Below are 27,126 nucleotides of genomic sequence, written 5' to 3'. Positions count from 1 at the left end.
TTGGATGAAATAAATAGTTATTCTCGTGGAGTTCGGAACGGTGGTACGGTCGATTTCGCTTTACGCCAATAAGACGGCGGCAGCACGAACGCTACAATTTAGGCTCCATAGATAACAAGTTAGGGAAACTTCTCCAACGTTCACCTTATAGAAATACCATATAGTTAGACCCTAAATGGTAAGAGACGGTCTCTTTCTAAGACCGTGAAGCGATTACCTATCTGAGATAGAAATCCCCCTTAATCCTTTTTCGTGCTATACTTTCAATACATTTACGAGAAAAGGAGCCCGAATTGCACAATAAAGTATTGGACACATTACTAACTTTAACTGTTTAAATAATGTATAATTTTATTTTAAGTTTAGTATATTAATTTATACAGTTTATTATAAGTATATTATTATATAATAGCGAACATTCATTTTACTTAACTCAATACTCATTACGTTAATATTATGTTCATAAATATTATCGATTAAAAAGTTCTGCTTTAACTATTAATTTGTCATTATCATAAATAATATTTTTTAATAACATTGCGAACATTATATGCATTTGCGACAAAAGAAATCAAATCCGCATATAAAACATTCACGAATTTAATTATAGGCCTGTTCTTTTTGGCTGAACTTTTGCATCAGTTCATCTTTCTTCCTTTTCTTTCCTGCTGAAGAGAAAAGAAAAAAATATGGAACTGGTGCAAAAGCTTAGCCAAAAAAAACAGGCCTTACTTCATTATTATATAATTTCGTTTTCTTGTTATGCTTTAAATTAAAACTATTTGTGAAATACGTAGCTGTATTATCGAAAGATCGCTCTTTATCGTTATTGCCCAATGCGAGCAATTTTCAGCTGACGCGGCAGCTGCGAATTATGACTATGCGTTAACTCGCACCATTAATTAGTCCACGCAATTAATTAACAACGATTTGGACTTAAAGCCTCGCTAGCGTGGGTAATCGAGGGCATTCGGAGCATAGCACTGAAAGGATTAAACGCTCTTAGTTCGCCGGCATGTAGCATAGCGCTTGGCTTGCATTCCAGAGCCCTCCGTCATCCCCTCGCTCAGCCTTAGCGGCCGTGGCACCCTTAGGGTTCGCGGCGAGCCAGCAATCGAGTTCCAGCAACGTCGAAAGATCGCAACAGCAGCAGCAACCGCCGCGACCGGAGTCGCGCAGCGACAGTTTCGCACGCGCGGATGCATTGCTGCGCGAGCATCGCCATCATCAATTGCAATCCGGTGTCATCAACAGCGTCAGCAACGATCACTCCGAGCGGAAGCAGACAATCGCCATTCAGGAATACGCGACATCTAGTCGAAATTCACGGCCCGAATCGAGGAATCGCGTTACTTATCAGAGCGTTGGGAGTTACAGCTCGACCAGCAGCAACGACCAAGTGGACGCCGGATTATTGGCGGTGGTCGATCAACCTGACCCTCTCGTGAGCCTCATTCAGTCTCTAGCCGAGATCTCGCCAATTCGCGCGTCCCCGAGCATGACAAAAACCGAGAACGAACATCCTGGCGGCAGCAACGCAATAGCAGCCGCTACAATATCTACCAGTGTACCTAGCAACAATGTCACTAATTGCTCCCCTAACCAGTCACCAAAAGCATGGCAGAATTGCACCCAGGTTTGTCTTCCCTTCACGCAAATCCCACGCGCCCACGCGTAATTATTTCATAACATGCACTTGCCTCAGTTTTTTTATTGCGTGTTGCTGAGTCATTGCGTTAGTCATTAATTGAAGTTCAACATTAGTCTCGATATTCCAAGCTTGTCCAGTACGCCTCGCTTGGCTGGTAGCGCGTAGATTAATATAGAAAACGGCGATGTGTGTGTGCGTTTATAGCTTGTCACTAATCGATGTTCCGTCAATTTGTTATACCCCGTCAAGTGTCTCCGGGTGTGTAATTATAATAATCGTCTTGAATTTCACACAGCCGCACAATGACTTGGCATCATCGTGGACCGAGAGAAGTGTCAGTCCCGGAAGCGCGGTCGTCAGCGGTGCATCGCGACCGCAGACGCCGGCGTTTCCGGTCCATCCACGGACGCCGTATGTCAATAACGCATCACCAACGGTGACGTTCGCCAGCGATCGCACCTACGTGACGTCCAACAATAGCTACAATGTCAGCAACAACAATAACAACGAGGCTAGCGGAAATAATAACAATAATGTCGGAAACTACGGCGCTGAACGAACGATATATATCGAAGAACGAAGGGAAGCCTCGAAGGAGACGGGGCTTCCACCCAAGAGTCCGACAACACAGCGGTAAGTTGTATTTTCCGTTCAATACTTATTCCATTTTTAACATATAATACATAAAATTTAAAAAATTAACTTTAAGATTTTTTGCGACTGAATAATTTTAATCCAACAGCTTACGTTAGGTATTACTATTAATTTAACTTGCAACATTTTAATCAAAATATTAGGTAGCGAAATTGAAAGTTTCTGCTTTATAACGTAAAATATATATAAATATATATTCTCATTTTCTTATATTAGAATTTTTTTATCTTGAATTTTGACGGGAGTGTCAGAACTGGGATACACCAAATACACTGCAGTAGCTCTTCCGGTGCTAAACATTTTATAAATTTTAGAAAAATATTTTATTCCAAGCTAGGCGTACGACGTAAGAGATTTTCCTTGAACACGATGAAGGATCGCAAAACGACGGTAATGATGACGAAAAATGATATTCGTGATTTTAGACGCTTGAGTTTCCCGACAAGCGGGCCGCTTAAACAAACGCATAACAAACGATGGCCGCTCACTAACCAATCGGCGTCGTTCGACTATAGGTAATATATACATGAAGAATCACGCGAGCGAGTGATCGTAATTGAATATGCAATGAACGGCTTTAGAATTAATCACAGCGATGGAGAGCGTCGCGTCCTAATGTGCACTATGAATGTTTTGTGTCATGTTACTAATCGCGCGCGTTGATACGCCCGGGGAATGCATCCTGTATCATATCATAGATAATAAATCACTTTTTACGCAATATCATATAAATTGCAGAAAACACTTCTACATTGGATTTTTTTTTTCTTTTATGTCTTTTATATAATCTGAATAACATTGTATTCTGATAATTTCATCATTTTCCCTCCAAACATAAAGCAACAATAACATTATATCAATATTATAATTTCCCACTCAACAGTATAAATGTAATATTACACGTGTTGTACGTAACGCATTTACATTGTTGCGTAAAGAAATTATATAATAACATTATAACATTATAATGTTACTGTTATTTTGCGTTTAGTGAGATTTTATTTGCATCTTTGGTGTTTATCGTTGTTGTAAATTATAAATGTTTATTACAGATTATTTAAAACTATTATTTTGTGTCTACGGAGTTGTATTAGGAAGTTTAGCATATAGTTGATCGTATCATGATGATAAATCGCGGCCACGTATGGTCATATGTGTGTTGCACCTTCGAACTAACAAGAACTTGCGCTTCCCTGCATCGTGTGTCATAGAAACTTCTCACAGAGCAAGTATGTTACATCGATGAAATAAACTTTGTTGTTGAAGAAGTAACATTTCCATCATCCTTACTGAGTATTCCTTGGGGGGAAAAAAATTCTTTCCTATCTATCCTTTTTCCTGCTTTTCGCTACAGATGTTCTCCCCATTTAACTTTAGGGGCACTTCTTTCGCCTCCAAAATTCTCTTCCACAATGTGTATCACCCTTTTCCGGTATTTTCCTTACGATATGTATAGCACTGTGCACGAGTCAACCGATACACATCTGTCTGCACGGAAATGTTGGTTGGACATTTTTGCAGAATGTCTTCTAACGTTACATTCGGTTGCTCCTTTTGCAGTAAGGACCGACCTGTTTCTCCTGTAAGCGAATCGACGATGTCACAGCCGCAGGCTGTTTCGCGCAGTCCTGGAACACCGACTCACGTAGAATTCGCCCAAAGCCCTAAGGTAAACATCACAATATTACGTTACGTCCATATTATCTCGTCGTTGTTTCAATCTCATCACGATGATAGAATAACGAAGCTATTTAAAGTCAACTTCAATCATTAAAATTTCATTTAAACCTTTAAAATAATATGATTCCTTAATATGAATTTAAAATAATTTTTAAATTCATATTTTTAATACAAATTTGAAATAATATGATTTTTAAGAATGGAAATTTTCTGTTGAGAAATAATTTGAAAATGGATATAATAATTGAAATAGAATATTCGAAATTAAATATGTTGGAAGCTTCATATTTTAGATATAATATTTTAGTATGCAGATAGGAGATAATATATTCTTGTAATAACTTGTTTTTTATTTTGCAGAGTGCTACGTCATACACGTCGATCAACAGTGGAGGTCAATCTTCACCGCAAGTTCAATATTATAATTCGAGACGCTCCAGCGTTCACTCGAACACCGAGCCCCAGGAAGTAGCCGATGTTAACGTGAAATTTGTACGCGACACTAGTAGAATCTGGTATAAACCTAATATATCGCGGGAGCAAGGTAATTTTTATATAAATCTGAGATATATTTTTATCTTCTTTTTTGGTATTTATTATTGTATTTATTATTGTATTCATTATTGTATTCATTATTGTAATAAGATGGAAAAGAAATTTTATTTTAAACGTATTTAAAATTACAATCGCGCGCAAATGTAACATATAAGTAATAATAATTTGAATTTCATTTACTTTACAATAATTTGAACTTCTTTACTACTTTATTTATTACATCATTAAAATATCTGATATCTTATTATGCAACAGTAAAAAAATTACAATTAAATGATATGAGAAATGAGCATCATGAAATTCTTTTGTAGCAATCTCTATGCTGAAGGATGCAACACCCGGCACATTCGTAGTGCGAGACAGCAACTCGTTTCCGGGTGCCTTCGGTCTGGCGTTGAAAGTAGCTACGCCACCTCCTGGTGCGCCCAGTAGTCCACGAGATCCTTCGAGCGAGCTCGTTAGGCACTTCTTAATCGAACCAACATCGCGCGGTGTCAGGCTGAAAGGATGTGCAAACGAACCTGTCTTCAGCTCACTCTCGGCTCTAGTTTACCAGCACAGCTTGATGGCCATGGCATTACCTTGCCAACTGCTGCTACCCGAACCGGAGGCAGCTGCCAGAGCTTTAGACTCACCTGGTACCAATAGCACTCAGCAGCTTCTCGCTCAAGGAGCAGGTAATTAATTTATTACTTTTTTGAATATTTAAATAATATAAAAGAAGATACGATTAAAAAAGAATTTTAAGTGGTTAAATTAAGATTTAAATTAATTAATTCTTAGATATTTTATTTGCTCTTGGATATTATTCAGTGTAGATTAGATTAATTGTGCAAGAAAAAGAACCATAAATTTTATTATTATATCAATTTATATATTATAATATTTAAAATTTTTTTTTTTAGTAATTTATAATAAGTCTTTTTAATTTATTAAAAAGGGAAGAAATTGTTTCTTAAATATTTTAAATTTGTTTTTTTTTACAGCTTGTAATGTTTTGTATCTCTTTACAATTGACACGGAGTCCTTAACCGGGCCACAAGCCATCAAGAAAGCTATCACCAATCTATTCGAGCAAAAGCCTTTACCGGTCGCCACAATTGTTCACTTCAAAGTCTCCACGCAGGGCATTACTTTGACTGATAATGCAAGAAAGCTATTTTTCCGTCGACATTATCCCACAAATAATATAAGTTATTGCGGATTGGACTCTGAAGAACGCACATGGGACTTCACTAGCGAAGATACCGGAAGACCTCTTAGCGCTCAGTATGTTTTTAAAATTTTTGTTTGATTAAGAAATGAAATTATATTACAAGAAATAAAATCATCTAAATTTTTATGATTTCTTATAAATTATGACAGTTGAGAAATATTTTCTGATTTACATTTACTTAATAGTTTTATAAAATTTTATATATTTATGAGTGTAAAAGAAGAGATTATAATTCTAAATCTTTTAAAAATTGCGAATTATTTAAGCATTTAATCATTAAATTGAAATTTAATAATTTTAATATTTGTCTTAAATTTAAATAATTGGCTTATTATTTTTCTTTCCAGTCGCTGCTTCGGCTTCGTGGCAAGGAAACCCGCTCATAAACTGGACAATCAGTGTCACGTGTTCGCCGAATTGGAACCAGAGCAACCCGCCACAGCCATCGTAAACTTCGTAAACAAAGTCATGATGGGAAGTTCCATCGCCAAAGCCAACATCGTTTAAGAATTATTACTTGCTCGCCGCAATCGCCAAGACTAACGGGCACAGACATCATCGTGAATTCGTTAACGGTTTCGTCTTTAAAGTCGATACCGACACATATCTTTAGCGCAAAAAAATGCGAAGTCCAATTAAGGACAAAACGACTGAGAAGTTGGGGATAACGGGACGAATGATCGATATAATCGATTCATGAAATCGTTATTCTGCTGACACGCGGAGGACATACGTGGATCCTTTTAAAAGATCCGCTGGAAATGGTTGCACGAATTAATCATTATCATTAACCGATTACTCGTAATAAGTCTTCGTGCATTTCGTAGCGTTGAATCAGTAGAACATTCATGTTGCAAACAGTAGGGATGATATAATTATCGATAACGCTGGGAAGAGGTCGAGAATCGCTCTCTTTGGAAGAGAATTCGAGGAGAACGAGAGGCGATATGTGAATCGATTCCATCCTCGCGTCAATATGCAGTCAAGATAAGAAAGTTGTTGTTATGATTATCGTTACTGTTGTGATTTAACGTAGCGAATAGTGAAGCTATAATGTGTATGGTTTAAGAAGGGTAAGGTGGTCAAATGACTGCGTTGGAAAAATTTGGTATATAATAAAATTATTTTATTATACTTTAAAAATTATTATAAAGTTATGAGTATTTTACGATATATTCATAATAAGATTAATTACAATTTAGCATATATACTATTTAGCAAGTATTGAAATAATTCAAATTTTACAATATATTTCGATAAAATATATTTAAATGATGTTTTCGCTCTCTTCTCTCTTGTCATATCTTAATATTTTTCGGAAGTTTCTGTGCGAAATTTTAAAGTTTATGATTTCGCCACCTTTCCCCGCTTATGATATGATCAATCCGCACGCGAACTTACCGATAGCTCGTAGTCATAGTTGAAAAGAATCAACCGTGCTCTTCGTGCGATCTACGAAGAGCATCGAGCATTCGAAACGAGCGTATCTCGCGCAACACTGAGTGCGCTTTCGATTTCGGAAAACATCTATTCATTGCGCACATATAAACATACAAATACATTTACACGTTGGTACACATACTACATACATGTAACTATCATACGAATAATAACAAAACTTATATGTTCGCGCTTTAATAATCAGAACGGTTCAAGTTGTATTGATTATACGATTTAGGCTGCGTTTCGATGTTCACTGCCAATATTTGAAAATCTATACTACACGTTACGCGCACTGGGAATGAATATCGGAATGCGATTATTATCTCCAAAAAGTATTTTTTACTTTCATTTTTTTTATTAAAAAAATGTTTTATTATAGAATTAAGTATAGAAATTTATAAAAATACATAATCACAAAATAATCGGAATCTATTTTAAGAATTCTAATTTTTTTTGAATTATCTACGGTAAAATTTACATAACGAGCAGATCGTTAAATAATGCGCGAGCATCGTAAATTCATATATTATCATGTTATACTTGAGACTCTCGAGTAATATTTGACAGAGAATGTTACATCGTTTGCAGAGTATATTATACACTCAATACACATACACGCACGTATAAAATCCCCGTGTCATGCTCCCTCGATGTATGAAAGAATGATGTTATAAATAACTGTAAATATGTCATGAGACAATGTCGCCTTAAAAGATGGCCTCGAAGAGACACCTTGAGAAAAATCGTCGCGAAATGAATGACAGTCCGCGACTCATGGAAGAAGCAATGCTATGTTTAGGATCAGCTCGAAAATCACGCAGGTTGGGATGAATAATGCTATTTGAGGAGGAGTATGCACGTGACGAGGCAGTATCGCGCGTATTCTTTCAGTAAACCCATAGATTCTTGCCATTTCGGGCTCGTGTATCGTCGAAAGCTCATTCTCGAAGAGCTTTGTATCTCGACGGGCACGACGATGAAAAGTCAATTATTACAATCGAATCGATTATATTGTAATTACGACAATACGACGGCACGAATGGACCGCCGGTGTCTGCAGTGACTAGCCTTCCTTTCGATGTCGTCGACTTCTTCGTCTATTTTCGCGGTCCCTTTTACTTTTGTCTTCCGAACGAAGGTCGGTCGAAAGCTTCGGCGTTTTCTCCGTTCTTCGTGAACTCCTCCACGATCGCGAGAGGGAGGACCCGTAGTTACGCAATGTGCTAGTCAAAATTCGTACTATATTCGATGATCAAGAAATAGGTTAAACGGTGACCTTGGGAACCTTTTCCGGGTATGCTTGGCCCTTCAATGGCGGCGAACGCGAGGTACATCACTTCGTGCTAAGATTAAGTGTAAAATGATTATAATATGCTTTATCTTATAAATGATGGGCTCGAAACGACATCTCGAAACGATAAAAACGATTGGATGCCGTTGAAAGGATTAAGGGCCCGTTTGAGAGAACCGACCGTGTCTTCTTTTGCGTTCTTTTTTCTCTTCATCGTCCGTCTGCCCTTTCTTCTCCGTCTAGATTTCCTCTCGTACGCGTCCGAACCCGACTAACAGCGTAACATTAATTTAACATTCAGTCATTATAATAATTATTATTAATATTATTATATACTTGTTTACTCTATTATATTCTGTACGTTTGCGCAATAATTGTACCGTTGCGTGCCGCATGGGTACGCGCGTATAGTTGTAATAACAATAAATCATATTCACAGCGTGTTTTGATTTTAATATTTACCCTGCTATTTTATTATACAATTTACGGTCAATCATGCCGTTGCACAAATTTCAACATACATATACATTATTATCTTTTATTATTGCAACTAATTGATACAGATAAAGATATAAGTGAAATGTTTTTTGACAATATAAAAAATTTTGTATTAAATGATAATGTGAACAATATAATTAAATATTTGCGGTAAAAATGTGTGAATCAGTTCGTATCACAGATATAGTTATAGTCAAATGATGTAACTATATATAGGGACTGCAAAGTCGCTTCTATAAATATGTATTATTTATTGTTTATATCAATTTCATAATAAGGAGATATTATTTTATTAATTACTTAGCAAAGATTTAATCTTGATTTTTATTATAGATACTAAATTATACTATATTGTTACTAAAATTATGAGAGAGAGAGAGTTTTATTAATCTTATCGTTGTTATAATAAATTCTATTTTTTTCTAGTAATTTTATCTCGTAAATTATTATAAAAAGTCATTCATAATGATTATATTCGTATATTCCCCATCAATTATTGATGTGTAAAACAGAGAAATTTAATATAAGGAGAAATTAAATAATAAATAATGTGTTTAATCCATCTATACACGTGTTTACAATTAGATTTTTAAATAAGTTGTTTTTTTGCAGTAATTACGTAAAAACCATCATTAGAAAAGTAGATTTAACACATATAGTTACGGTTGTTTGAACACTGATATCGTGAAAACATGTTTTGCTAACGGCAAACTCACTGACCTACTACGTATCTCGTCATGTCAAACAAATTCAGCAGAATACACTTGCATAGTTTGAAAATTTTGTCTTATATTATTGTATTATTGTATTATTTTGTTATTTGTTGACACAGAGATTTTTTCTTTTTTGCATTAAGCACAAAAAATCGAAATTAAATAATAACATAAATTTTGATAATAAAATAATACACGAATTTTCAGGAAATATGTAAAGCAAACATTAAATTTGAATAGATTAGTCTATAATTGTGTATACAATATACTATAATGTATTATACATTATAGTTAAATCACTATTATTTTATCAATATATAAATATTTATAAAGTTTGAATTCTTCTCCTTTTGAAAAATTAGTAATCAGCATCAAAGATAATGATACAATGTGCTAAGTATAATGTCATTACCTTTTAGATTTTACTGGTGTTACAAACTGCAACAAATTATTGACTCAAATCACTGTAAGTCGACATCGATAAATGTATTTGACCTCTAATGTTTCAACTATCCCATTCATTAACCCCGAAGCCTCTGATCCGCTGCATTACTGAAGAATGAACGTCATCTAGCGTAGAAATGGAATCCCGTAATCCAAGCCCGTAAGGCAGAACAGTGAAACCGTCGTATGAACCAGCGACTGGTTCCGGCTGCGGGTTTGCCAGTCAACAAGGAACCTTCGAGACGATCGAGCATCCTTGGCGCGATCAAAGCACGCTATGAGTGCCGGCGTCGAGTCGATCTTGTGCGTGATCCTCGGAGTTTCGGGGATTCTCATGTTGCATCTGGCAAACAGTATTCCATATCGTGGTAATTACACGGTAAAATATCCGCAATATGATCATTTAGAGCAAAGGATATTCAAAAAGGAAAAAATACTGGATGAAGAAAGTGGGTTGGTGTCGTTGATGGATAATTAGAAGCTTATTAGACAGTTTAATGAATATGTGAATTGATTTATCTTTTATCTTATATCTTATCATAATATAACGATCTTCAAAGATTAATAGGATTTTGTTTCTAATTAGAGATTACTGGTACTATGTCATTTTAAAGTGATGTGTTTTTTAATCTTATCTTTCGGAGATAAATATAATGTATAAATATTAAAATTTTTTTAAAAGTTTTTCTCTTTCTTTTTTTCTTTCTCTGTATCTATTTTTCTTCAAAATGCTTAAATCATTTTCAAAGAAAAAAAAAGAAGAAGAGAATTTAAGTTTATATTAATGTTTATATTAATGTTCCATTCTGCAAAAAAATATAACAAGTATTACAAATTAAAATGTAATTCTTATATAAGAAAATGTACTGTCATTTGTCACAATTATTTAATTCAATTGCAACTTCTATTCAATGATTTTTATGTATTACTTTTGCTAAGTAACGTTCAATCATGTTAATTAAGATGCGCCTTTCCATTTGCTATATGTATGTTAGTTCTAGTTTTTTTTTCTAAGAGAGTTTTTGTAAGAGAAAGTAGATTATATATAAGAGTACATTAATTATAAAAGAATGCTATATTGTTTTGCCGAAGTAGTTAATGGAGAAAATACATCAATCAATGAGTTTTACGCAAACGTAACTGATAGACATTTTTGCAAATTCTCAAATAATCAGAATATTCTTGTAAAATTTGAAACTTATAATGAAATTTATAATAAGCAAAATAATTATTTCTTTAATGTTTTTCTTAAAAGTTATTTCTTAAAAGTTTTAAAAAGTTATGAAACTTTAAACTTTAATTTACAAAGGTTTACAAAGATATTATGTGTATTCTCTATAATCTAATAAAAAGAAAAGTCGCTAAATTTTAATATAATTAATATAAAGAAAAGTTAAAAATTATTTTACAACATGAAAAATACAAATAATAATCGATATATAGTTCGCAGAATGTCCATAACAATCAAAAAATGCATCCATGTTTGAATTCCAAAGACGGAGAAAAAGAAAGACTCTTATTCGCTGAAGCAAATAATAATCTTCAGAATACACCCAAAGAGTTTTCCTGGGACGATGATGATTATAGAGGTTTTTCTCTATTTGGCCTCGTTGAATCCATGCTGTCCGTCGTAGCAAGCGGACTTAGCACAGTCGTGAGCAGTATTGTTGGTACCGAGAAAAAAGATTCACGGTCAGGTACCAGAAGAATAAATTATAAAAATTATCATTTAATCAGGGCATTTCCTAACACGGAAAATCAAGCTACAGATCTACGTGACTTAAGAGACGCCGAGCCTGAAGATATTAAATTTTGGTCTTTTCCAAATCCTAATAGGTTCGTATACATTTTTATTATAATAATTAATTATCCAATATATTTCTATATTTATACTTCCTTTTATAGGACTTCCGACATGATTGTGGCACCAGATCTTGTAAATGACGTTAAGGATTATTTACGGGATAAGAAAATTGACTTTAAAGTATTAATATCAGATATCCAGGTAAAAACGCTACAGAACTTTTGCGCAAAAAGTACATAAAAGTACATGAAAAATTAACCTTTTTATTTATAAAAATACATACAAGGTGTTTCCAAACGTTTTGTGGCCAGACTTTGAAACTTTATAGGAAATTTAATTCTATATAAAAAGCTCATGTTTACAGAAAATTTTTTGTTTAAAATTAAATTTTCTATAAAATCTCAAAGTCTGACCAAAACGTTCGAGGACACCTGCATAGAAAATTTCAATATTATTAATGATAGAAAACACTCAATGACATCGTAATTATACTTTACTAATTTGTACAAAATTGGTCTCTCATTATTTATATAATACTTGCAATCGGAAGAAAATTCCGATAATAGCTGATGTCCATATCTAATGCTGACACGCTTTACTTATGACCTTTTCAATGATTTCTTACACTCAAATACAAAAAGCAACATGAAAGTAACGGATAAAGTATCACCTGTTATATTAAAATGTTGGATCAAAGGTTTTCGTTGCATGTATTAATCGTTATTTAAACGTTGATGGTCAGTATATGAGAAAAGAGAAATCTTGCTGGTTGTAGACATGATTAATAGACATAACTAAAATGCAAGTTTAAATTGAGTACGGTCAGTAAAAATCAAGGAAATACGCTTTCTTTAATTAACAGAAGACGATCTCTTATCAAAATCCAAAGATGTCTAAAGAACAACGTGAAGATTTGGTCACCACTCAAGGCCACACAATGACTTGGAAACGTTATCACCGATATGGAGGTAAAAACGTGTTGTAAAATATTTTTACATTACTAAACTATTTTAATATATTTATGCGTTTAATACTAATTTATGAAATGTTTAATATTTAGTATCTTATATTATAATACACTAATGCTTTTAATTTTAATTTGATGTACATAAATAATTTTTTCGGATGAACATCAATTAATTTATATTTTACATATGTATGTACATAAATAAATTAATGAATTTAATTAAATAACATAATAAATTGGCTTTCTTTTTAATAGATATCGTACGTTATTTAGAACATCTAGCCTTCAGATATCCCACAATAGTAGAATTAATAACTATCGGACATAGTTACGAAGGCCAACCGATAAAGATGGCGAAAGTTTCGACTGGTTTAAACAAAGAAGGCGAAAGAAAACCTGCTATTTGGATTGATGCCGGTAAGTTCCTTTTGTACAGACAGGCATTCCTTTAATACAAATAAAAAAAGTATTAACTACTATTAAAAGATAATTATAAATAAATAATAAATAATAAATAATAAATAATAAATTATAAATATGTATTAATGTAATAAAAATAGTTTTAAAAACTTTCCTCTTAATTATTGTTCTTAATAACATCGTAAAAACTTTTTTTATAAACAACTTGTGACTATAAAAATTATTGTCAACCGTTCTTTACTGACATCGAATCCGTATGCTTCCCACGTTTTACACACGTCCCGTTAGATTATCTTTTCGGTAAATCGTGATCATCTTTGCAGGCATGCATGGACGAGAATGGATTGGTAGCGCAGTAGCGACCTACATATTAAGTCAGTTGGTAGAGAAGAACTCGAGCTACACAAAATTGTTGAATAACTCGGATTGGATGATTCTGCCGGTTGTTAATCCTGATGGTTATGAATATAGCCATATCAGCGATCGCTTTTGGCGGAAAACCAGAAGTAATCATGTGGAAAGTCAAAACGATAGTAGGTGAGGAGAGGAAAAAGAAACATTCGCTTCGGCACCCCAATTGTATGCAGTCTTAATTAATCGATTAATGTCAGTAATATTTGCTTGATCTTATTATACTGTCTGACATTGATTTTGTCTTTGACTTGCAAAATATCATTTCTGAAGTATTTTTTTACTCGGAGTGTAACAAAGATTGATTACGCGTGGTGCACTCTGAAAACATATATTGTGGCTGAATGATCTTCTAACAATTGCTAACCTCGGAATGTCAAGTCTAAGAAACACAAATCAAAATATGACACTTATTAGTTATATATGATCAAGAGACTACCCTGTAGTGTGTCTTGCGCCAAAAATGAACATTTAGTGCGCCACAACGCAGTGTACGCTTAAACCTACGTAACTTGGTCATAAAAAATTGTACAGGAACAAAAAAAAACTTATTTCAAATGTAAAAGACTAGTACTTTAGGATAGTGTAAACAAAATAAAATTTCTTTAACTGCAATACCATTCTTAATATGACCAAAATCGTCATTTTTTCTATATTATTTCAATTTTTTCGGAAATGTGACGATTTTTCTAAGCATGGATTCAAATTCAACGGCCAAAAATTTTTGAAAAATAGTAATCCACATGTCAAAAACAAAAAAAAAAATAAAATTTTGTCAGATAGTGTTATATGTACATATCAAGAGCGATATATTATATTTAGAGAAATTGAAAATTAGGTGCCGAAAAATGAGATTTTAGATTTTAAGATAAGAACAAAGTTGTTTGGATTGAAGACATTGTTTTATAAAGTTTATTATATGATCGTATCATATGTCTAATCAATTACACGACAAAGTAATTTTCATAAATCTAACATTGGATAATAATAGAAGACAATAATTAGTTACTGATTTTTAATATTAAGACACTGTTGTTTAGTACTTTTAGCTCCAAATAAATAATTACTGCTTTTTAGTAATAAATTGGCCAGTATTAACCCAAACAAAAAGCACTTTGATACATTTTAATAACATTGCAACGTTACAACATTACTATAATGTTGCTAAAAAGTTTCAAAATGTTTCTTGCTTTTTAGGAGATTAAATTGTTAATCTCTGTAAAAGTTAAGAGTTTTTCGCGTGTGTTTAACTAAAATAATGTATGATTTTCTTTTTTAGATACACACCATCAAATTTATTACAATTCGTAACTCATTATACTAGATGGTTCTGGACTACATGCGAAGGAGTTGATCCGAATCGAAATTTTGCATACCATTGGGGCGAAGACAAAGAAGGAGGTGCCAGTTCAGATCCTTGTCATGAAACATATTCCGGGCCTTTCGCTTTTTCCGAACCTGAAACGAAGGCTATGGCAGATTATATTTTGGCAAACAAACAACATATTCGGTAATTGTCAAATTAACATTTAATTAATTTAAATTTACCATTCAAATACATTTTAAATTTTCAATGTAAAAATTTTAATTGTATAATAATAACTAAATTTTCAGAATGTACTTAACTTTGCATTCTTATTCTCAAATGTGGCTCGTACCATGGGGTTATACACGTTCGAAACCATCGGATTATTCCGATTTAATGAACGTAGCGAGAAAGGCAATTAACGCTATTTCGAAAGTTCATGGTACTAATTATCAACTTGGACCAGCAACAGAACTAATGTATCTGACTTCTGGTACATACTTTAATATATTATTATTTTAATTTTAGTATACTCTTTAGATTTATACAAAAGATTATACTTGTTTAATAAACAGCTGTTATGAAAATCAGACATCAAGATAAGATGATAGTTTGCATTTCGTAATATTTCACGTCACAGAGAATGAGTTTCTTTTCTGTTTGTAGGAGCATCTGACGATTGGGCTAAAGGCGTTGCCTCGATAAAGTATGCATACACGGTGGAATTACGTGATCGCGGAACATATGGATTCCTATTACCGGCTACTCAAATAGTTCCGACTGCACGCGAAATTTGGGCAGGAATCCGAGCGATCGCTCGTTTAGTTACCTGCAACACATGAAATCTATGTGTTTTACACTTCTAATGCGTACTTAGTGTTCGAATGTTCACTTTTTAATCCAGATAACTGAATCAATAACCTTTATAAATTACAAGTTGTTTAGGTTTTTACCCATTTCTCATTTCTACGCAATAGACATTAATGGACAGGGTAGGTACATACGGCATTTGTATTGAGAAATTAGCACTCGTATTGTTATCGAAATAAATTAATTGAAATAAATTAATTTTTATAAAAGATAATAATGAAAGATAAACTTACATTTAATTAAAAATTCGAAGGATATACATTATCCGTTAAAATATCATCAATTTTTAAATTACAAAAATTACAGGAGTGCTGTAATAGATTTTGAGTTTCCTATGCAAAATTATTTTCTGGATTGATTTTTAGAAAATTTAATTATATAGCTTAATTTAAATAAAAAATTATGTTTTAAGAAATATTCTGATTGTAAAAATTTGTAACTGCCTTAGATATGTTTATTTTTGTACATTTCTGTTGTAGATTATGTGAAGTATATTTGTATACAGAATTATATTTATAGTTTAGTGAAGAGAATGTGTATAATATAATATGAATGTATCTATTATTTATTTTATTATATAGTAGCATCAAATACTTTTTTGTACAAATAATAGTGCACTAAGAATCGTCCTACTTTATTTATTAAAACTATCAGGTTATTAGTTTGATTTTTAATTTTAATTTGAATGTATTATAAAACACGTGATACAACAAAAATAAAAGTGTTTTTATACTATTATATAAAGATGGAGATGAATTTCTAGCATAAAATAATTACATGATAAAAAATCGACTAGTGTTAATATACTTGAAGATTAATTATTAAGAAGAAATCTTTTTTAAGAGACAAATCAATGATTAAAAAACAATGCTTGCTTATCTATGCGTTCAAGAAGTGTTATCAAGATTAATCCAAAATACACGCATACCTTATCACGAGATATTTTCTGTTATTTCGGAGTATATAAACCGTAAGATCTTATTCAGTACTTCTGTTGAATACTGACAATGTTGATTCAGTATCTTTTCATTGTTCTGGCATTCCATGGTAAGAATACTCATTTTTTGCACATCCTTATTGTTATATATATATATATATATATAATAATATTTTTTATAAAAATAAAGCTTGTATGTTTTAAATTTTTTATATATAATTTTTTATAATATAACAATTAATATACAGGTGTAACAGAAATTTTTTTTCTAAAATATATACATATACTAAATATACATATGCTGTGTTTGAGAATTACTGATCTAATAAATAAAACACTTGATATAAAAGGTTTCCCTTATTAATTATATAAAAAATTAAATAAATATCTATAGAATATTATGTGCTTTTAAATGAAAGATTTATTTATGAAACAGTTTTATCTAAGCAAGAACGACGCTAAATATATTATAAACATTAAAATGAAACGTTCAAACTTTGCAAAAATATTAGGTGTTGGAATTAATTCGTAGCGTTTTACAAGTGATGGGAAGTACTTTCATTAATGTATTTTTTAATGCTCATGTGAAATAAATAACATTCTTTCATTAAAAACGCTACGAATTAATTCCAACACCTAATATAATTGTATTTCTAGAAGAATTATGTGTTTAAAGTTTTCTTAAACATTTTTATAGCACGTCTGGCCATCCCTTTCGGACTGAAACTCAGAATCACAGATGGTGAAAATGCCATACCAGGAGAATTCTCTTATCAGGTCTCTCTTCAATGGGGTTTGCCACCCATATTACGTTTTAGCCACATTTGTGGTGGTTCGATTGTGCACGAGAGTTTTGTTTTAACTGCGGGACATTGCATTATGATACAAGGCGAATTTAAGGTCATCGTTGGCAAGTATTATCTTCTTGAAGATGAGGAAACTCAGCAAGAAATTGAGGTTGCTAAGATTTATGTGCACGAAAATTATCCAGGGTATGTCTATTATTTTTATTTGTAGATAAAAATGAATATTTCAGGAACTAGAACGCTATATTGGGAAAAGTGTTCTGGTTATACCAAGAAGAAGTACGAATAAAACAAATTCTGATCATATGAATTGGAATTCTAGTTAAATAATTAAATTTTTAATTATCTCAATTAGAATGCTTGACAAATTTAAATATATAGAGTGAATCAGTTAAAGTATTACAAATTTATATCTCGGAAATAAAGCATTTTAGAGAGAAATAATTTAGACATAAAATTTTTTGTGACTTTACAGGAGAACATAAGATGGTGTCACCATGGTGGTTTAATCATGAATAGTCATATGAAAATTACATAAAGATCTCTAAAATGCGTTCCGAAATATAAACTTATATTTTATATAAATATCTGATACCTTTCTGATTGAATTTATTGGAATTCCAATTAATGCAGCAAGAATTCCATAAAACTGGAGAAAATATTATACCTTCGATCACTTCAATTTTACTTATAATTATAGTTCATAGTTTTGAATAACGCGCATACTTTAAATTACGTTGCAGATTCTTCTGATTTCTGAGATATATTACTTTAAAGTTTTTTTATTAAATAATTTGTAACCGTTTGTTATAAAATCATCTAATAATTATAATTAAAACTTAATTATAAAAATATCATAATAAAAAGAATTTCTTATATATATTATTTAAAATGTAATTAATGAATTTATATATGTGTGTATATATATGTAAATTAAAAATATTAGTAATTAATCAATATTGTAAAACGACAAATGTAGATTTTATCTAAAATATTTTAAAATATTGGGATTACGAATGTAGATTATATCTAAAATACTAAAACAGTTTTGAAATATGGTAGATAAATATAGATTTAATTGTTTCCAAGAGAATTTATAAAAATATTTACGTACTTAGATATCATACGCAATCATTTTACAATTCGCAATGTATGTCATGGTTTAAATTATCACTATTCCTTTAATAAATTCTTTGGTATCTGCGTTTTTCAACTGATAATGAGTCTGAAATGTGATTACAATATTTTAAATGTTATTGTATTGCTTTTTACAGAGGTATTGCACCATACGACATCGCTCTTCTTAAACTTAAAACTCCTCTCACTTTTAACAAGTGGGTATCCGCTATCAAATTACCTGAACAAGACGAGGTACAAGTTGGAAATGCTATACTGTCTGGATGGGGCTCCGTCTCCAAGACATCGGTTTTAAAGCTTTCCAACGTTCTCCAAAAAGTTACTGTTCCATTATTGGACAGTAAATCTTGTCAAGATGAGTTCTCGAAAAGTTATAATGCACCGCAACTTTACGATTCACAAATCTGCACTGCCGCTATTGATGAAATATCTGCTTGTTCTGTAAATAAAATTTAAACTTTTTATACTTTTTTCTTGTTTTTTTGCAATTAATTACATAAACGTAGTACTACAATTATAATTGTGTGATTAAAAAAAGAATATTCATTCTCGATTTTATATTTTCTAAATGTCTTAGAGTGAAATCTCACTTCAAAAGGATTAGTCTTGAATAAGAATGATTTTCATTTTTCTTTTTTGGAATTAGATTCATTTCAAAGGAAAGAAATTTTTTAAAGTGAATCTCATCTTCTAAAAGTGTAAAATCTCACTTCAAAAAAAGAATGAAAATTTGTTCCTCTTATTCAAAAATGTACTGAAAAAAAATATATCTTAAATTTCAATAAATATTTATTTGTATAGTACCAACTAAATATTTATTAAATATAAAAATATATTTATTTAGTACAAAAATATTAATTTGATTTAACAATTACTTCTTTTTATTAAGTAAATATTTATTTATTATAAATATATATTTATTATAAATATATAAGTAAATGTTTGGCAGTATTCAAATAAATATTTATTTAAATTTAAGCTATTTTTTTCTGTATGTAAATTTTTTACTTTTTTTTCAATAGTGGCAGTATTTTAACTTTTTCGAAGAGAGATTTTACTTTAAGAAATTTAGAGAATTATCTAATGTTATTATTATCTAATATTAATTGTATTATCCGTTAATCAGTTATTTTGTTAATCCATTTCAAAACGGCACTAGATTTTAATTTTAATCCGTTTAAAAGTATTGTAAAGTTATGTTTTATAATGTATAGTGTATAATATGCATATATTATATAGATATAATTATTACTATTACATGTCTAAATTTGTTATTAGTATTATAACAAAGAGAATTAGATAATTAAATATAAAATATGCTTTTCGTACAATATCTTTAATAATTAAATACTTTTCATGTAGGGTGACTCTGGTGGTCCATTGGTCCAATTTGAAAACAACGTTCCTACTCTAGTTGGAATTACTTCATGGGGAACCTACCCGTGCGGTATCAGTCACAAGCCTTCTGTCTACACTCGCGTAGCTTCTTACACTATTTGGATTAAAAAGATAATATGGATTGTTAGTAATAATTAACATTCAAAATATTATTAATACATAATCTCGTTAATCCGTCTTCCGTCATTTTTTACTAATTAATATATATATATATATATATTAGGTGTTGGAATTAATTCGTAGCGTTTTACAAGTGATGGGAAGTACTTTCATTAATGTATTTTTTAATGCTCATGTGAAATAAATAACATTCTTTCATTAAAAAACGCTACGAATTAATTCCAACACCTAATATATATATATATATATCTACATTTGTTAATATTGTATTCGGACATAATTTTATATATTTTAATTTATATTTTAATTTAACTCTATATATTAAAATATTAAAAATGTTAATTTATAAATTAAAGAAAAGATTTCTAATTAATAAAATTAGTCAAATAATATTAAGGATAATAATGTTGCATTTTATAATGCTAAAAAAATTGTTATAAATAAACAAATTATTTATAAATTTATTTATAAATTCTTTATCCGAACCGATATTTAATCCTATATATAATATAAAAAAAAATAAATAAATAACTGAATAATAACAGTTTAGCTTTTTGTCTTAATTATTATACACTAAAAATTTCAATAAATTCTAGCTAAAGAAAATTTATTGCATTATTTTATTATTTTAGCCTATATCATAATTTATGTAAATATACAATATAATTTAAAAAATTTAATTCTCTAGTATTAATTTTAGTTTTTAATTCAAAGTTCCTTAAATAGATGAAAATAAATTTTTATTAATGTTGTAAATTACATTGTACAGTGAATTTAAGTAGGGTACATTCATAAATCAATTACTAAAGTTAATATTAGAGAAAGGAAATAATTGTAATATTGGTATTTTTATTTATCTTCTCTTTTAATAAATATAATTATACGAACGTTAATACATTATCAAAAATATCAAATATTTCAATAATCTTTCAAATAATGGAATAATACTAAGATATAAAATAAATAAATGACGTTCATGAAAATTATTATAGATTAATAATAAAATAAGATAAATCATAACAAAAAATTTTTATTCCTGTAAAACAATAAGAAACTTCTGACATGATTAAAATTATTCGGTCAACTCTTGCAAATATAACTATTATTAATATTAATTAAAAATTCATGTTGTAAAATATTATTTATATAGAATCTAAAACAAGCAAAAAATAAAGAATGCAAAATATATATAGAGTGTTGCAGAATTCTAAAAAATTATAAAGGAGAGATAGAATAAATATAATGTAAATAATTTTTATTCTATACCATGTTTAATAATAAAAGAGAGTATCGTCATATAAAACGTATAATTTCATAGTATTGATTTCATCAAATGCGCAGTCTTTTTTAACAATGAGAATATTATCTTCGATATTAGGAAATACTTTGATATCGGATAATAACTTTTTTAATTTAATACTTTTATTGCTCTTTATATTCTTTCATTATTAATCATCTATCATAAAGCTTTTTACTATCATGATATTAATTTTTCCAAAGAACTTTTACATCGTTTCATTTAAATATTAATATGAGATGTTAACTTAAATATATATTCTTGTTTTCGTGTTAATTAATTTAATTAATATTTGAGTTAAATGAAATTATTTGTATTATTTGTGATGTACGATTTAGTAATTCTACTCACAGCATGGAGTGGTTCATTGAAAACGATCAAAAGAAAGAAATAAACAAATATTTTGCTTAAAGGTATTTTAGTCTTTTATGTACATATCCCCTCCATAATTACAATGTTTTTATTCTTTATCTAAACTGTTTATTTGGATTACGTTAAAATGTGAAACAGACAATCTTGACAGATAAATAAATGAATCTACTCGATATATCATACACTAAATTATTGATTTTCCGCATTCTTTTTATACCTTTTTGTATGATTCATTTAATGATTAATTCATTTAATGATTAATCGTAATCAGGTAGCAGTAATACAAGTTTATCTACTGAATGATTTATTATAATTTGCAGCTTAATTAATTGAAGAATGTTTTATTGTTATTACTTAAATAAATGTTATGCTTAATTAGCACATTAAGATCGCGACTTAAACAATAACGAGACATAATAATAAAATAGAAGAAAGATTAATTGTGTTAATATTCTTCATTATTGTTACATTTGTTAAGTCTTGTTAAATTAAATTAATTTTTAAATTATAACTAAAATAATAAGAATATGTTTTATTAATTGATTTTTATACATGTATGCCTTAATTTTATTATTTTATTTATATAGTTATCTTTGTTTGATTTACTAATGGACGCTTTTTTTCTAATTGAGTTAAGTAAATATATAAATTAAATCTTAAATATAAAGTGTAATTAAATAATACGTAATGTATAAGATTAGTTGTATCGTTTGTTTAAATTAGTTGCGTCAATCGTGCCATTCAATTCAATATTTATATCAATCATATACACAAAGAAGATCACGTAAATAATAAAATTCTTCTTATCGTAAACGTATTGTAATTTTCTGTAGATTATGATAAATTATCATCTCATCTTTATTGATAATATGCTGTTAAACTCAACGAAATGAGTATAAAATGCAGTCAATTTTGTGGATTAACATCATACAGCGAAATGTTTCCCAAAGCAATCGTGTTCTTTGCTCTCCTAACAGTGGCGGTCGCTGGTAAGTTAATTTTCTCGATTTATTTGATATGTACATAGAACGTTTTATAATATATGGGCATAACTCCAGGAATAAATTCAGAACATGGAAATAACACAAAAAGTTTATTTATCTATCTGATTTCATTTCTAAGTTACAGACATTTTCAGGTTTTATTAATTCTCGTTATAAAACTTGAACTAGCATAGCATTTTCACATTTTTGTCTTACTAATATAATCAATAAGATGCAAAGATGCGAGAAGTGCGAAAATGCTAGACTAGAGCAGTTTGTAATGAGAATAGAAGAGCTTGCTAAATTGTTGAAAGGCTATTTCACATTTTGTAAACACGGAGTATATGAACTCTAAAAGTGAAGAAATGGGAAAAATATCAATATCTCTTTAACGTTAGAGTTCATTTACACTGCATTTACAAAATACGCGCTAGCTCATTGTGGTAACAAGTTCAATTAACAAAAACGAAAAAGAGTATATACAACTTAAAAACAAAATCCGATAGAACTAATATTTATGAATTTCTTAAGATAATTTTTATGACTCAAATTCACATTTGAGTCATGTCTACATGATACACACATTTTGTATGTGTATATAAAATTTATATAGTTATTTAAGAAATAAGTACAAAAACAATATATAAAAAAATTTTTTATTAAATATTCTCAAACTAATTAAATAAATAATAATTGAATTACTGTATTGTTCCATAGATTATAAAGCAAACAGCAAAATTCAGTTTTTAATATCATTACAATTTCTTCTAACTTATTTCATAGAGAATTATTTTTAGTTTTTTTTAGAACTTTATGTTTTATAATCAACTTTTATTGCAAATGTATTACCTTAAATATTATTAATTCAAATTTAAGAGAGGCTCCGAGTTGGTCTCCAGATGCCACCGATTTTACCACGTTTTACTGGTCCGATCTCAGTACAAGTGGTTGGAGGTGAAGAAGCACCAGTAGGATATTACCCGTTCATAGCTTCCCTTCAAATGTTTAACTCTCATTTCTGCGCTGGATCCATTATAAACAAAGAATGGATTCTAACAGCAGCACACTGTGCTAATGCAGGTTCTTTAAATTTTCTTCGCGTTAAGGTCGGTAAACACAATATTCAAAAAAACGAAAGCACCGAACAGACAGTTCAAGTGGCGCAAGCTTACATACATGAAAACTATGAAGAGTAAGTAAAACGTTAAAGAGCAATAAGTACGAATAATTCAATTAACTCCATTTCTGACAAAATTTGAGTTCTTTTGCAACACGAATATGAGTAATTATTTTCGACATATTTTTGCCTGCTGAATACGAATCCATTGACAAAATTTGGTTAACACATCGCAAATATTCTGAGGCATTAAAAAAGCAAAACATTACAACAATTATTTTGAAGATTTTCATGACGTTCGTAACATTGATACCAAATTTTTTCCTAAATTTTATTAATGCCACTTGATTATATCAATTTGGAGCTGTAAAATTTATTATGATTTGTCTCTTATTGATTTTTCACTTTCGAGACATATATATGCAGATACCTATATGTATAAGCGGATGAGATGATTGCATAGGAAAGAACTATTTCAAAATGACATACTTACTTCGAAAATAAAAAATTATATAAAAAAAAAACTATAATGCATTTTAAAGTTAAAAGTTAACGTTTCGCATGAAATTTTGCATTGAATGAAATTTTGAAAAAATTTGGTACTGGATATACAACTTAAAAATCGTCATTTTTTCCTCGCCATTTTTCTCAAAATTGTAACGCGCTAATTAAATTTCGTCAACAAATTTGTGTTCAGCAAACAAAAATACGTCAGAAATGACTATTCACATGCGTGTTATAAATTGATGTTAGACAATGTCCTTATAAGAATAAATATTTATTTCATGTATAATTAATGTTTTATTTATAATTCACTTGTAACTTTTTTTATATAGAAAGATAATTTAGTATCATGATTAGCACTTGATATTTACGATTAGAATGTTATATTTCAGATAAACGATGACCTATTTTCAATCTTAAAATCTTTTATGTTTTAATATTTCTATTGACTGTAGATTATTATCATTCCTCCACTAATACTATAATTTTTCATTATTAGTTTAAAAGCAATGCATTTAAAAAATTTGTAATTAATAAATACACACACACACACACACACACACACACACATATATATTGCATTATATGTGTATATATACTATATTATATATGTATATATACTATACACAAATTTTCTAATTTTTAGTGGTGTTGGTCCATATGACATTGCTCTGCTTAAGCTTGCGACTCCATTAAAGTTAACGAAAGAAATACAAGCCATCGAATTACCACCGCCAGAAAGTGAACCAACTGGAGAGGCATGGCTTTGTGGATGGGGCTCCATTTCGACTGATCGTTATCCAATAATGCCAGACAAACTTCAGCATGTTAAGATGGAATACCTCGATCTCATTACTTGTCATGAATCCATCGAACGTTTAATAGGATATTCTCCCGTTCATGAAACCAATGTCTGCACTGGCCCACTGTACGATCAAATCTCAGCATGCAGTGTAAGTGATATACAGATGTTTAATAAATTTAGCTATATGAGCTTCAATAGTTTTGTCATTGTTTATTAATATATAAATTTAATATACATGTATATTGAGTTTTTAATGCACTTTTAGGGAGATTCCGGTGGCCCACTAATTTCACGTATTGAACAAAAACCAGTTCTTATTGGAATTGTATCTTGGGGTATTATTCCATGCGGTAGTACAGGAGCGCCATCCATATACACCAAAGTATCCAGTTTCATTGAATGGATTGAGAAAAAAATGAATAATTAATGCATTAATGATGACGATATTGACGATATCAACGCATACTGAATGACGCATTATATATTATTAATTATTATATATTATATATTATTTAATGTAAAATACAATAAATATGCAGCATATAACAATAACGTTTTATATTCCTTTCCTATTTAAAAAATAAAAATTAATTAACAGTAACTTGATTGATTGAACAAAACACTTATGGCAAAATTTATTAATTAATTTTTACTTTTTATGTTTACGTTTATTTTATTTTATTTTATTTTACGTTATTTTTACGTTTATGTTTTTATGTTATTTAACATAATCACGTTATTATTTTAAATATATACGTATATCTATTTTAATAACACTAATTTGTTCATCTACAATACATATTTTAATACGCAAATCATATAGTTAAAAGTTAACATATACAAGGTGTTTTATTTTAAGTAATATAGTCGATTATATATGTTAAAAGAAAGGAATTTTCGGGAAAAAGTTTCAGACAAATAACAATTGCATAATTATAAAAGAAAATAAATAATGGTAAAATCGATTTTAGGTAACAATAACTTTATCTATTAATATATGATCCTATCATAATAGGACTTACAGTTTAACTAAAACTAGAAGAATGTTTCATAATTTATTACTTATATTTAGTTATTAATTAGTTTATAATGATACATCAATTTATTTAGAATCCAATTAAATAATATGAAAACAAATAACGAATAAAAAAATTCATTAAATTTTTAGTAATATTGTTTATTACCGCTTTTTATTTAGCATAATTTTGTTTACATTTGTTATATTTAGTTTATTTTAATCTTTCAATCATCAGTAGAATAATTAAATTATGCTTTATTTTTAGTTTTTATTAATTTCTTAACATTATTTATATTTTGTTTGGATATCTTTGTTATTTTCGATGATACTTTTGTGAAAAAAATTAATTAAGTTCAATACTTAAATAAATTAAACATTAAGTATTAGATATGGGTAAATATATCTACATTCTTTAGAAAAACTGTAAATTTATGCATTTTCAGTATATCTAATTTTTTATAACAGCCATTGTATATTGCAGATTATTTTGTTATTGAAGTATATAATATAGAACTTAACAATATTGCATAAATTATTCATATAAATCATTTGTGTCATACCTTATAATTTAATATTTATAACTAATAATTAATACACATAAAAATACGAAGAAGTCATGTGGAATAAAATTTTTTTTATCGTAAAAGTATTGTGATCAATTCTCATAGATAATAATGGCTTATCAGCATATCATCACTGATATCGTAAG

The 27,126-nt window shown here is 29.7% G+C and overlaps 4 protein-coding genes and 1 long non-coding RNA gene across 17 annotated transcripts in view; 4 read left to right on the top strand and 1 right to left on the bottom strand.

The window, feature by feature from the left end:
- The window catches only part of by (focal adhesion protein tensin), a 192,927-nt gene extending 183,996 nt beyond the window's left edge, over nucleotides 1-8,931 (top strand). For 10 of the 13 annotated variants that reach the window (XM_087406526.1, XM_087406524.1, XM_087406523.1 and 7 more), the window contains 8 exons: nucleotides 1,046-1,636; nucleotides 1,947-2,284; nucleotides 2,731-2,820; nucleotides 3,866-3,974; nucleotides 4,346-4,529; nucleotides 4,852-5,217; nucleotides 5,527-5,809; nucleotides 6,104-8,931. In XM_087406526.1, the coding sequence (XP_087262652.1) occupies nucleotides 1,046-1,636; nucleotides 1,947-2,284; nucleotides 2,731-2,820; nucleotides 3,866-3,974; nucleotides 4,346-4,529; nucleotides 4,852-5,217; nucleotides 5,527-5,809; nucleotides 6,104-6,263 (2,121 nt within the window). In that variant the 3' untranslated portion in view covers nucleotides 6,264-8,931. The remainder of the gene's footprint in view (nucleotides 1-1,045; nucleotides 1,637-1,946; nucleotides 2,285-2,730; nucleotides 2,821-3,865; nucleotides 3,975-4,345; nucleotides 4,530-4,851; nucleotides 5,218-5,526; nucleotides 5,810-6,103) is intronic. The other 3 variants (XM_087406527.1, XM_087406525.1, XM_087406535.1) reach the window with 3 other exon arrangements.
- Nucleotides 8,932-9,079: 148 nt separating this feature from the next.
- On the top strand, nucleotides 9,080-16,667 carry LOC105151357 (carboxypeptidase B). Its single transcript, XM_011065030.2, has 9 exons — nucleotides 9,080-10,598; nucleotides 11,589-11,981; nucleotides 12,051-12,150; nucleotides 12,812-12,917; nucleotides 13,172-13,333; nucleotides 13,660-13,873; nucleotides 15,027-15,257; nucleotides 15,362-15,546; nucleotides 15,720-16,667. The coding sequence occupies exons 1-9, from the start codon at nucleotides 10,423-10,425 to the stop codon at nucleotides 15,893-15,895; spliced, it is 1,743 nt and encodes a 580-aa protein (XP_011063332.2). The 5' UTR covers nucleotides 9,080-10,422; the 3' UTR covers nucleotides 15,896-16,667.
- Nucleotides 16,668-16,889: 222 nt separating this feature from the next.
- Nucleotides 16,890-20,379, top strand: LOC147909825 (trypsin-1-like). Its single transcript, XM_087406462.1, has 4 exons — nucleotides 16,890-16,970; nucleotides 17,558-17,852; nucleotides 18,941-19,244; nucleotides 20,166-20,379. The coding sequence occupies exons 1-4, from the start codon at nucleotides 16,931-16,933 to the stop codon at nucleotides 20,337-20,339; spliced, it is 813 nt and encodes a 270-aa protein (XP_087262588.1). The 5' UTR covers nucleotides 16,890-16,930; the 3' UTR covers nucleotides 20,340-20,379.
- LOC147909824 (uncharacterized) lies at nucleotides 19,153-22,863 on the bottom strand. Its single transcript, XR_015545169.1, has 3 exons — nucleotides 21,970-22,863; nucleotides 20,155-20,295; nucleotides 19,153-19,242 (listed from the first exon to the last, which is right to left on the bottom strand). It is a non-coding gene; the product is annotated as an uncharacterized LOC147909824 (long non-coding RNA).
- A 30-nt stretch (nucleotides 22,864-22,893) lies between these two features.
- On the top strand, nucleotides 22,894-25,951 carry LOC147909823 (glandular kallikrein, prostatic-like). Its single transcript, XM_087406461.1, has 4 exons — nucleotides 22,894-22,979; nucleotides 23,850-24,165; nucleotides 25,241-25,547; nucleotides 25,665-25,951. The coding sequence occupies exons 1-4, from the start codon at nucleotides 22,928-22,930 to the stop codon at nucleotides 25,824-25,826; spliced, it is 837 nt and encodes a 278-aa protein (XP_087262587.1). The 5' UTR covers nucleotides 22,894-22,927; the 3' UTR covers nucleotides 25,827-25,951.
- The last annotated feature ends 1,175 nt before the right edge of the window (nucleotides 25,952-27,126 follow it).

Source organism: Acromyrmex echinatior, chromosome 5 (assembly GCF_024713525.1).
Source record: "Acromyrmex echinatior isolate Ae372 chromosome 5, ASM2471352v2, whole genome shotgun sequence".
In the NCBI taxonomy this organism is placed as follows: Eukaryota; Metazoa; Arthropoda; class Insecta; order Hymenoptera; family Formicidae; genus Acromyrmex; species Acromyrmex echinatior.
This window is presented reverse-complemented; position numbering and strand designations above follow the sequence as displayed.